This window comes from Dipodomys merriami, unplaced genomic scaffold (genome assembly GCF_024711535.1).
Source record: "Dipodomys merriami isolate MVZ:Mamm:240054 unplaced genomic scaffold, mDipMer1.0.p SCAF_1, whole genome shotgun sequence".
Classification (NCBI taxonomy): Eukaryota; Metazoa; Chordata; class Mammalia; order Rodentia; family Heteromyidae; genus Dipodomys; species Dipodomys merriami.
Genome location: NW_027202270.1, coordinates 54,946,401 through 54,959,146, shown reverse-complemented (window position 1 = coordinate 54,959,146; position 12,746 = coordinate 54,946,401). Strand labels below are relative to the sequence as shown.

The 12,746-nt window shown below is 36.2% G+C and overlaps 1 protein-coding gene across 6 annotated transcripts in view; it reads right to left on the bottom strand.

Moving 5' to 3' along the window:
* Wdsub1 (WD repeat, sterile alpha motif and U-box domain containing 1) overlaps positions 1-12,746 on the bottom strand; it is a 31,739-nt gene that overhangs the window by 736 nt on the left and 18,257 nt on the right. For 5 of the 6 annotated variants that reach the window (XM_070022680.1, XM_070022673.1, XM_070022689.1 and 2 more), the window contains 5 exons: positions 11,845-11,878; positions 10,682-10,722; positions 10,184-10,290; positions 8,924-9,103; positions 4,058-4,198 (listed from right to left, as the gene is read on the bottom strand). In XM_070022680.1, the coding sequence (XP_069878781.1) occupies positions 4,058-4,198; positions 8,924-9,103; positions 10,184-10,290; positions 10,682-10,722; positions 11,845-11,878 (503 nt within the window). Of the gene's footprint in view, positions 1-68; positions 191-4,057; positions 4,199-8,923; positions 9,104-10,183; positions 10,291-10,681; positions 10,723-11,844; positions 11,879-12,746 lie in introns of all 6 variants that reach the window. The other variant, XM_070022666.1, reaches the window with a different exon arrangement.

The following is a 12,746-nucleotide window of genomic DNA, read 5'->3' as shown; positions in this document are numbered from 1 at the left end:
GGCAAGTCACCAAAATGAGTCTAAAGATTCTATCAAGGCTTCTATTGTGACTTAAGTGGTATTCTTACCATGCTTATACCACTCCTAAATATCCCTGCCACAAAGAATCCTTCCATCATTGCTGTTAAGACTGGATAGTGCTTTGTGAAGCTTATCTCATCCTTTTGAACAGTACATCTGAAAACAGGACCTTGTCAAAAATTCAGACATAGAGGTTGAAAAGAAAGCAAAACAGCTGGTAGTAAAGATAAATGTGTTCAAAGATGAGGGAAAGAGTCATAGGAATAACTTAGTGAAACCCTAGAATATTAAAGTCAGGGAAATAGCTATGGTATTATAGAAGTAATCCATTAAGGACTTGACAGTAGAGGGAAGTTGGGAGCCCTCCCCTTAAGAAAAATAATGCACTGATGTTTTAATTATGTTCTTGCAAAACTCAGCGATAAAGACTGGAATTTCTGAGCCAATTGTGATGCACACCTGTAGTCCTAGAACTGAGAGAAGTTGAGGCAGAAGTATGAATTCAAGGTAGAGGAGAGAAGACAGGAGTAAATTTCTGGGAAGGTGATTCAGAGGTAGAGTGCTGGTAGAGTGCTAGCCTTGCATGCATGAGGTCCTGGGTTCGATTCCTCAGCACCACATAAGCAGAAAAAGCCAGAGTGGTACTGTGGCTCAAGTGGCAGAGCACTACCCTTGAGCTGAAGAGCTGAGGGTCAGTTCCCAGGCCCAGAGTTCAAGCCCCATGACTGACAAAAAAAAAAAAAAAAAAAAAAAAAAAGCTATACTAGTAAGGGCTTTTTCTTAGCCCAAAAGCTTGGTTTTCACTGTCTTACAATGCCTAGAACTCTTTCAAAATAATGCTGAAGGGCTGGGAAGGTGGCTCAGTGGTAGAGTGCTTGTCTTGCATATGTAAGGCCTTGGGTTTGATCGATTCCTCAGCACCACATAAGCAGAAAAACCTGGATGTGGCGCTGTGGGTCAAGTGGTAGAGCGTTAGCCTTGAGCTGAAGAGCTCAGGGACAGTGTCCAAGCTCAGAGTTCAAGTCCCATGACCTGTGCCTCCCCCGCCCCCCCCCCCACCAAAAAAAATGGTGAAATCCTTCAGAGAAGTCTGGCTTTTAAGGGTACTTGTGGTTCTTTCTGTCATCAAAGTAAATATAGGATTCACCTAGGATTTAGACCATTTGGGATGGTCTAAAATACTGTGGCTGCCAGGTGCCACTGGCTCATGCTACTCAGGAGGCTGAGATCTGAGGATCACAGTTCGAAGCCAGTCCTGACAGAAAAGTCTGGGAGACTCTTATCTCCAATAAACTACTTAGAAAAAGCCAGAAGTAGCACTGTGGCTGAAGTGATAGAGTGCTAGCCTTGAGAATAGAGAGGCTCAGGGACAGTACCTTGGAACTAAGTTCAGGCCCTAGAACTAGCAAAAAACACACACTCACTCCTCTCCTCCCTCTCTCTCTCTCTCTCTCTCTCTCTCTCTCTCTCTCTCTCTCTCTCTCTCTCTCTCTCTGTCTCTCTCTCTCTCTCTCTCTCTCTCTCTCTCTCTCTCTCTCTCTCTCTCTCTCTCTCTCTCTCTCTCTCCCTCTCTCTCTCTCCCCTGTCTATTTTTATTCCCATTAGCAATGTTTAAAAGAATGTCTTCTAGCTGGGCACCAATGACTCACCCTATAATCCTAACTACTCAGAAGGCTGAGATATGAGGATTGTGGTTTGAAACCAACCAGGGCAAGTAAGTCTGAGACTCTTCTCTCCAATTAACCACCCAAAAGCTGGTAGAGTATTAGCTCAAGTGGTAAAATGGCAAAAATTTAAAAGACTAATATCAAGTGTTGACTAGGAAATAGAGAAATTGAAATTTTCAGCTAGTAACTTAGAAAGTTTCTAAAGTTAAGCATTCACTTATAGAACCCAGTAATTCCACTTTAATATTTCACAAGAGAAAATCAAATGTGTCCTGACATTTTGTTTATGGGCATAATAGCTACCAAGAGGAAAATACCTAAAAGCCCATTATTGGGTTAAGGATGACTATAAATCTATTATGGCATATGGTTAATATATTTATATAATATCTCATGCAATGGAACAGTACTCAGCAATTACTGACATAAATCAACATGAAAACAAAACCAAACACAAAAGAGGAAAATATCCATACTAATAATGTAAAATTTGGTACCTATTGGTTCCCAAAAGGATCTTTTCTATGAAAAACAAAGGCATAATAAACATCACAAAATGGATATTCAGGCCTCTGAATAAAGAGAATCCTGATTACGTAAGTTCTCCGGTGTCCCTTTTCCTCAGATTCACATTTAATAAACTGTCATGTCTGAGTAAACTAAGGAGTTTTTCTCTGTTGCAACTAGAGTCCTAACAGAAAATTTCATAGCCTGAAATAAAAACAGCTAACTTATTAAAAGAAGGTACTGTTCTGGTTTTGTTTGTTGTTGTTTTTGGTCGTGGGGCTTGAACTCTGGGCCTGTGCGCTGTCCCTCAGCTCTTCAGCTCAAGGCTAGTACTCTGCCACTTAAGCCACAGCACCACTTCCAGTTTTCTGATGGTTAATTGGAGACAATAGTTTCTTTGAGGTTTTTTTTTTGTTGTTGTTCTTTTTTCTTTTTGCTTATGTGGTGCTGAGGAATCGTACCCAGGGCTTCAGGCATGCAAGGCAAGCGCTCTTTCACAGACTACTTTCCTGCCTCAGATCTTAGCTTCCTGAGTAGCTAGGATCACCAAGCATGAGCCATTGGAGCCCAGCAAGCAGGTAGTTTAAGTACCTAATTTACATCAAGTCATTCTCAATCCCAGAAGGTAAGTACCGCTATGCCAATTTTGCACACAAGGAAACCGAGGCACAGAGATGTGTATAGCCTCCACAAGTAACGAAACAAATTCAAACAGTCTGGAGCTTCAGTACATGCACTGTTACAGCTTCCCATAAGTATATTTCATACTAAAGAGTAAAAGCTAAAAATAAACTGAACATAAACTAAATGTTTGTGGACAAGAAGTTACAGGAATCTGGAGCTATTAGCTCAAGTGGTAGAATGCTTGCCACTCAGCAAGTAAAAGACTCAAGTTCAAATCCTAGTACTGCTAAAGAAAAAACCATAAAAAGTATAAAAAGATGCTCAGATTCAGTATTACACAAAAGAGTGATACAAGAATAAATGAAATTATAATCAGAACTGAAAATGGGTAAACTTATTTTCTAGAAAAATGTCAGTCAATAAAATTTATCAAATTTGTTCCTTGTCTAAAATATTCTAATTGACTAGTTCAGCTTGTGGAGACTTAGCCTACAGAAGGGACCTTAACCTAAGTAATGGTAACAACAAAAACATGCATCAAAGTATCTGTGCAATAACATTTACAATACATATATATATATATATACATATATACATGTATATATAAAGATTCGCAAACATACCTACTAGTAGGAGAGTCAAACACACAATACAGGTACAAAGGTATTGCAAGTGAAAAGTTATGTAAACTCAATATTCAAAAATGTTTATTAATCTTAGCTCCCCATAAATCATATAGAATGTGAATACACTGATAAAGTATATATTAGGAATTAATGTGAACTATTAAAAACTTTATAAGCTTTAAATTCTTATTTCTGAATGGTTGTTTAAAATCATTTTTTAAAAAAAGATACTGTAGAGCTCATTTTATCTTAAGTTTTAGCAAAGATTTTAGTATAACAATTGGAAAACGTAGGTATTTCCTAAACCATAAAAGAAATGAGAGTTAAAGACTCAACAGTCTGTTGTAAAACTTTTATTTTTGGCTTAGTAGTGCCTACACGGATGAGGCCCTGAGTTCAAATCACAGTATCTCCAAAAAAACTACTGAATTTTATATTTACATTCTGGTAACTATACATTTCATAAGTTTAAATGAAACTTTAAAACTTAATCCCTTCACCTCATTAGGTGCCAGATATAGAGTTTTAAAAAGGAAAACTATGAGAAATGAACTGCCTATACTACTTATTCAGCACATAATATAACCTGAACTTGGCAATCCTCACACATACCTGATGCAATAACAGGATCTTTCATAAGTTCTCTAGTTATTGGACATATAAATTCATCAGGAATTCCAGAAGAAAGAGAATTCATCTTGGTCTTGAGCTCTTCTATTTTCCTCACCACTTTACTCCGCAGCCCTAGAGATTCTGAAAAGAAATTATTCATTAGAGCTGGAGAACTGTCAATCTTTATGTAAGGCTTTAGCAAAAAGTTTATTGCAACACACTGTTTACCTCACGGGAAAGCCTACGCTGGCTTTGAACCATGATCCTTGTATCTCACCCTCCTAAGTAGCTAAGATTATAGGTATGACCCACTGGGACTGACAAAATTTCTTTTAGTTTATTTACACAAGAAAAAATTCCTAAACAGTTTTGAAGTTCAGGTTAACAATTCAGAAGACTTACAATACTTTTAAACAATAAATCTTAAAATCTAACTTTGAATCCTCTGCACAGTATATAATTATTTCTACCTAAGTATTAAAAAACAATCATCTGTCAAAATCATTCTTCCTAAGGAAAGTAAACTATATTTTAAGTGGTTTCTAGAATAAACAACTATTATTTCACTTTTCAATTAGCACACCATGTCAACATGGATATCCTATTTCTTGAGCTTTCTGATTATAGCATAATGAGAACAGTTTCTAGCTGCTATTTATACAGAGCATCATAGTAAGAATATGAAGTTACTTTTGATCTGAATCTAGTAGCTAGAATATGTAAACAACCCTGACAACTCAATAAGAAAAATTTTTACATAGGCAAAAGGAAGAAAATAGGGCTGGGAAGGTGGCTCAGTGGTAGAGTGTTTACCTTGCATACATGAGGCTATGGGTTCGATTCCTCAGCACCACATAAGCAGAAAAAGTTGGGAGTGGTGCTGTGGCTCAAGTGGTAGAGCGCTAACCTTGAGCTGAAGAGCTGAGGGACAGCACCCAGGCCCTGAGTTCAGGCCCCACGACCGGCAAAAAATAAATAAAATTAAAATAAACTATATATATATAGATAGATATATATAGATATATATATATATATATATGGCCAATAAGCACTTTAGAAATATTCTGTCAACAAATAACTGCAAATAAAGTCCAAACTACTAGATGACCATAATCAAGAAGACATAGTAAATATTTTCAGAATTATGAAGAAACAAACCCTACATGTAACTGATAGACATGTGAAATAATGAAATTTTCTTGGAATATAGTCTACAGGCCTTCCAAATGTTAATAAGCACTCTAATTCCATTCCTAATACATACCCAAGAGAAATGAAAACATACAGTCATACAAAATCTTGTACTTTTTTTTTTTTTTTGTCGGTTGTGGGGCTTGAACTCTGGGCCTGGGCGCTGTCCCTCAGCTCTTCAGCTCAAGGCAAGTGCTCTACCACTTGAGCTACAGTACCACTTCCAGTTTTCTTGTGGTTTATTGGAGATAGGAGTCTCACGGTCTTTCCTGCCTGGGCTGGCTTTGAATCATGATCTTCAGATCTCAGCCTCCTGAGTAGCTAGGATTATAGGCATGAGCCACCAGCGCTCAGCTAATCTTGTACTTTTTTTGTGTTCCATTTCTCAGGCTTCTACCATTTGAGCTATATCTCCACTTTCAGATTTTTGTAGGTTAATTGGAGGTAAGTTTGCTCTAATTGGCTTAGAACCACTATTGTCAAAAGTTGAGCCTCCCAAATTAGCTAGGATTACAGGCGAGAGCCATGGGTACCCAGAACAACTTGTACATTAATGTCCCCAGAACATTATAGGTAATAGCTAAAAAAAAAAAATAGTAGAGATAACACAAACGCTCAAAAGTTGGTGAATAAATAAACAAAATGTGGTATAACCATATAATAATATGACTCGGCCATAAAAAAAAAAAGTGAAGTTGCTGGTGGCTCGTGTGCAGTCATAGCTACTCGGGAGGCTAAGGGTCACAGTTCCAAGTCAGGCCAGGCAGCAAAGTCCCTGTGGTGCTTATCTCCAAATACTACCAAAAAGCCAGAAGTCGAGCTGTGGCTCAAGTTGTAGAGTGCCAGCTCTGAGTAAAAATGAAGCTCAGAGACAGCACCCAAGCCCTAAGTCTGAGTTCAACCCAAGGATCAGCACCAAAAAAAAGTTAAAAAGAAAAATGAAGCATATAATCGAGACAGAAAGTACATCAGTGGCTGCCAGAGCCTAAGGAGAGGCGAGAGTAAGAACAGTGGAGTTCTCCAGGGGAATGAAAACACTCTGACCTTAAATACTGATTGCTCATCTCTATGAATATACTAAATATACTAAAATTCAGTGTCAACAAAAAATGATTTGGACACAAACTTGAAGACCTAAATGAATGAAAAACATCCTATGTATATGGATTAAAGACTTATTATTGTAAAAGTGACAACAACCTTCAAGTTCACTTACAAATTTCATACCATTCCAATCAAAGTCAATTGGCTTTAAGAAACTAACCAAGTCATCCTAAAATTCATGTAGAAATTTAAGAACAACCAAAACAATTACTGAAAATAACATGATGGAGGGCATATACTCTCCAATTCAAAACTTAATACAAAGTTACAATAATCAGTAGAGTGTAGTACCAATGCAATAGATACCGATCAACAAAACAGAATTAATTAGAACACCAGAAATAACCCCTCACATAAATGACTTTTGGCAAAAGTCTCAAGACAAAAAGAAGTCTTTTCAACAAAGCTAGTGTTAGGAGGTGAGAATTTGGAGAGTAATTAGGTCACAAAGGTAGCCCCTCTGTGAATGGGATCAGTGCCCTTCTAAAATAGACCAGAGGTTGAACCTGCCCCTCTGTCACGCAAAGACACAGTAGGAAGGCATCATCCACAAATCGGGAAATGATCCCTCACTGGAAACAAAATTTGCCATTTCTTTACTCATGGACTTCCCAGCTCTCAAATGTGAGAAATTTTTGTTTATAGCTACCTAAATTTAGGTGATTTTGTGATAGCATCCCAAATGAATTTTAAGGCATTATAAAAACGAATACCAGGAAGTGAAAACATTTTGGGGGCATGGTAAAAAGATGCACATACACGAATGGAAGGAGGAACAGTGAGCAACTGCAGTCATTGCATTCAATGTACATTATGTAAAAACAACCACATAACTTGAGGGTAAGACACGGGATTGGAGAAATGGCAGAGAATAATGGAAGGGGTGACACCGATTCAAAATGCATTATATACTCATAAGTTGACTAAGGGAACTATAGCCCCTTTATACAACTACTTAATAATATAAAAAAGTAACTAGGAAAATGCAAGTAAAAATATTAAAGAGAAATCCCTTCATAACTGCTAGATGGCTATGAATTAAAAACCAAGCAAGTATTAAGGATATACAGAGTAAATAGAAACTTCATCTACTGCTGGAAAACAGCCATAGCAGTTCTTCCAAAGTTAAGTATAGTGTTACCACATGACTCACCAATTCTGTTCCTAATTACATACCCAAGAAAACTGAAAAAAAAGATGCTCACAGAAAAACTTGTATAGAATTGCTTACAGCAGTATTTTTCAAGATTGCTAATAGGGAACCCAAATTTTATAAACTGATAACTAGATAAGCAAACTGATAAATTTATACAATGGACTAAAAAGGACTAACATACTGATACATGCTATAATGTGGATAAACCTTGAAATCTGTTAAGGGAAAAAGGCTAGATATAAAAGGATACATATTTCCAGGTGCTGATGGCTCACACCTGTTGTTCTAACTACTCAGGCAGCTGAGATAGGAGGATTGTGATTCAAAGCCTGCCTGGACAGGAAATTCCATGAGACTGTTATCTCCAATAACCTATCAAAAAAGCTGGAAGTGGAGCTGTGGTTCAAATGGTAGAGAGCTAACCTTGAGCATAAAAGCTCAGACAACACCCAGGCCCTGAGCTCATAGCCACAGGACTGGTACAAAAGAAAAAGGACACATATTGCAAGACTTGTATGAAATGTGAAGAAGAAAGTTCATAGAGACTGAAAATAGCTTACTGGTTCCAGGAGTAGAAAAATGGGGAATCAGGTATTAAATTTTCTTTTTGAGATGAAGAAAATGTTCTGAAATTAAACAGTGATAATGTTTGTACAACTCTGTGATAACACAAAAATGTCACGATTGTACTCTTAGAGCAAATATTAGGGGCTGGGAAGGTGGTTCAGTGGTAGAGTGCTTGCCTTGCATGCATGAGGCCCTGGGTTTGATTCCTCAGCACTACATAAGCAGAACAAAAATGCTCAAAGTAGCAATGTGGCTCAAGAGGCAGAGCATCAGTCTTGAGCTGAAGAGCTGAGGGACAGTGCCCAGGCCCAGAGTTCAGGCGCCATGACTGACCCAAAAGAAAAAAAAAAAAAAGAGCAAATTTTAGGGTTATGTTATAATCCATTTTTTAAATATGCGGATATTGAGCTAATAAGGATGAAAAAGGATGAATACAGTTGAAATATTGTTTGCAACTATGAAAATAGAACAATCGAATCTGTTAAAATTGTTTTGGAAAGTGAGGAAGGGACAGTAAAAGGGGGTCAGACTGATTAGAATACATTGTAAAAATATAACAATAAAACCATCCTTTATATGTAAGGTAATTAAAACAGAGAGATGAATATGATTAAAAAATTAGATGCACATATGGAAATACCATCATGAAAGAAAATGCCCTCAGTAATAAGAAATAAAACAACATAAATTCTTGTTGTTTTATTTCTCATTTCATATATATTCTCATTCTATACAAAGACATACATCAAAATAATTATTGTACTAGAATCCTAAAGGAAACTACAAGTGAAACAAAACCAATCTCAAAGTAAATTACTAAATATTATTTAAGAGCTTACTAATCTTACCAATTTTCAAATCATCAGCCAGACTTTCTTTTGTAAGATTCAACAGTTCTTTTCCATCAATGTTATTCGTCTTGAAAATACCAACAAGGTCTTGTAAACCTTGTTCACAAAGCCAGATTGAGACATCCTCTTCTGACCAATCTTCAGTAAATTGCTTTAGCTGATCTTCCATGTTCCTTGCTTTTAAATCACACATACACACACAAACAGAAGTGCTTTTTAAATAAACATTCCCACTCTAAATTACAAAGTAAATTTCCTTAAATGTGTTTTACTATGTAAATTTCCTTTTAAGCAGTTCAAAAAATTAAAGAACTGTTTGACTTTATTTAATACTGTATTACACACTATTCTTCTAGAATATCTTTTTTTTTTTTTTTTTTTTTTGTCAGTCGAGGGCCTGAACTCTGGGCGTGGGCACTGTCCCTCAGCTCTTCAGCTCAAGGCTAGTGCCCTACCACTTGAGCCACAGCACCACTTCTGGCTTTTTTCTGCTTATGTGGTGCTGAGGAATTGAACCCAGGGCCTCATGCATGCAAGGCAAGCACTCTACCACTGAGCCACCTTCCCAGCCTCTAGAACAATCTTTTTAACTCCAGAAAAATACTTTTTCTTTTTTCTTTTTATGGAAGCCAGGCCTTCACACCTGCTAGAGAAGTATGCTACCAATGAGATACAACCAACTGAAAGTATGGCTCAAGTAGCAGAGTCCCAGCCGTCAGCAAGAAAGCTAAGCTTGATTTCAAGCCCCAGTAGCAGGCACTCAAACACAAAAGTATAATTATAATTCCTATTCTGTCTCAGGGTACATTTATCTGAAAAAGGAATATGTGTGATATACATGGTACAAGCACTCAACAGCATTTACCAGTGTTTGAATGTAGGTCAACCACTTCAACATTTACTTTTTCAATATTACTTTTAAATTACACTAAATTTGGATGCATACTCTATACTGAAAAAAGCAATTTGAAATCAAAACATTTGCTAAATTTCAGGCTGAGGGAATAAATCAGTGGTAGCATTTTTTCCTAGCATGTACAAGATCATGGACTTAATTTCCTAAATTGAGAAAGAGAGAAGAGAGAGGAGGAAGGAGGAGGAGGAGCAAGGGGAGAGGAAGAAAAGGGGATAAAGGGAGGGAGGAAAGAAAGGTGGGGAAGGAGAGAAGAGAAAGGGGAGGTGGGGGGGGAGAGATTAAACTTTTGCTTTCAATTGTGAGTAGGAATAACCTGGATTAAAGATAAAATCCTTACTAACCTTGAGAAACTGTTTCTAGGTCAAACTGCCAAATGTTCACTGTCTTGTCCATTGAGCCGGTAGCCAGTAAAAGGGTACTGGGTGCAAAGGCACAAGTTGTGACATACCTAGTTAACAAAAATAACTGTTTACATATCTTCTGGCTAATTTTTTAAAATTATACTAATACAAAGTAAAGGAGATGGGGGCAAACAAGTCGTTTAAGGATTCAGGTGGACCTGTTGCAACAATGAGAAGTACAAAATGTCATGTCAAAACCAGCTTTACAATGTCGGTGGGGAGGGGAGGGGGGTATAATTGGGTGGGGGGAGGGGGGAGGCTGGGAAGGGAGTTGAAGGGTAAACAAAGGAGGAGGCTGCAATGCTTGGTAAGAAATGTATGCATTATCCTGCCCATGTAATTGTAGCCCCTCTGTACAGTATGTTCTCAAATAAAATAAAATAATATTAAAACAACAACAACAACAACAAAAAAAACAAAGTAAGGTTAAGTTCAAACCTGGTATGCTGAGTCAATGTGTGAAGTACATTCTGAGTATTCTAAAAAAAAAAAAAGCTTTATATTCACTAAGGCAACAGAAAAGTTGCTGACATTCTTTTACCATACATAGTTCATATGCTATATGTATTCTTATATTAATCACTAACGTAAGTTAAAAGTTTGCTCAGTGAATAACAGAAAATGATATTTAGAGTAGTATTATCAAGAACTTATGTTACTTTCTCAATCATCAATATTATTGTCTACTATCTTCTTAGAAAGTTTTAAAACAACAAATATTTGGCATTTACCGATAATCTATTACATGAAAAAATTTGTATTTTTGCTAAGGCATTTTTACATATTACAGAATCAAGAAAAAAAATATAATCATTTATACTTTGAGTACACTAGGTAGCCAGTGAGCTTACAGATGTATTTAACTGGACATGTATATATTATACAGAGAAACCTTAATGTTAAAACTTTTGTGAAAGTAAAAATCTCATACATTAATTTGATGAGAAATATCAGGGACCTACTTCATATTGCTTAAGAATTAGGTGCCATTTCCTGCCAAAACTTTCACTGAGTTTAACTTGTGTGTGGAGGACCACTTCACTTGCTTGACCTACCACATGTTGATGATTTATGTCTCCACTGATTTGCTGCCATAGCTGCTCAAACTCAATCATTATGAGGCTCCACTCTGCACTCATTTTTCTCCTTAAGAATATTTTTACCAACTCTATCTTTGCCTGTAAAAAAATCATTTTTCCAAGTCTACAATAATTTTTCCTGCACTAGATTGTAAATCTACTCTAGGACTCTAAGAAAGGTAGATGTATTTCAACTATATGCTCCAAAATTTCTGGAGAAGTAATTCTTTGCTATTACAGAGCTTGGTATAAAAGTTTAATAACTGATTTTTTAAATATTAGCGCTCTTTCAATCTGCATTTTCTATTAGATTTTTAAATCCATCCATCTTAAAGTGTTTAGTAAAATAATCTGTCACAGAACAAATTTCTTACTTGCATAGTTTACCATTTGCAAGAATGTATATATTATATTCTTGGGTATAGTAGACAGAATATACTTTTTTCTATCATACTTAATAAAATGCAGTTTAGTTATATACTAAACAAATAGCTTACACACACAAGATGTTTAAATACTTACAGTGTCATATATCATGACAGACTTATCCACTGATCTTTAAAAGAAAAAAAGAGATGAGTAAAAAGTTCTTTAAAACAAAATGCATTTATGTAATAAGTATTTCTAAATAGTTTTAGACTTAAAAAACTGAAATAGTAACATATTAACATTTAGAATAGTGTCTTTCTTAGTTCATATAAATGAATTTTATTTAAAAACATTACAAACATAAAATTTATCAGAAAATTGACATTATGAAAACAATAGCACATGCTTCGTACACTTCATAGATATAACCAGATCAAGCACCTGTTATCTATCATTAAGACACAATTTCCACATCATTAGTAATTCAAAGGGAAAAATAATTACAAGGAAAAGCTATAAACTGCTGCTACTCTGTTATTTCAGAAAGTTTTGTTCTTTACTGTGGATAATCAGTGCACACGTTTTGATTATACCTATTTTGGTACACTGTTCTGCACTTGATATTGACTATTTTACTGGGATTATTCTTTCAGGGAAAAAAGATCACAATACAAAGGAAAATACAGTATTATAGAAGGCACACAAGTTAAAGCAAAAAAGAAAAATGACCATTTCTAGCACATATCCCTTGGAAGCAGGGTTTATGCCTCTATAATATACAGGTGAGAAAAAAGATCAGCAAGACTAGTGTTACTGGTCCTTGCATAACAAAACAGGTACATCTTGTTATTAAAACAGTAGTTGATTATAGTCTGACCACAAGGGTCACAAAATTAAAAGTTTAATTCCTTGTTCAGTGCCAGTGGTTCATGCCTGTAGTCCTAGCTACACAGGAGACTGAGTTCGGAAAATGGTGGTCTGAAGCCAGCCCAGGTGGGAAAGACCATGAGACTCTCTCATCCAATTAAATAGCAAATAGCCATAAGTGGAGCTGT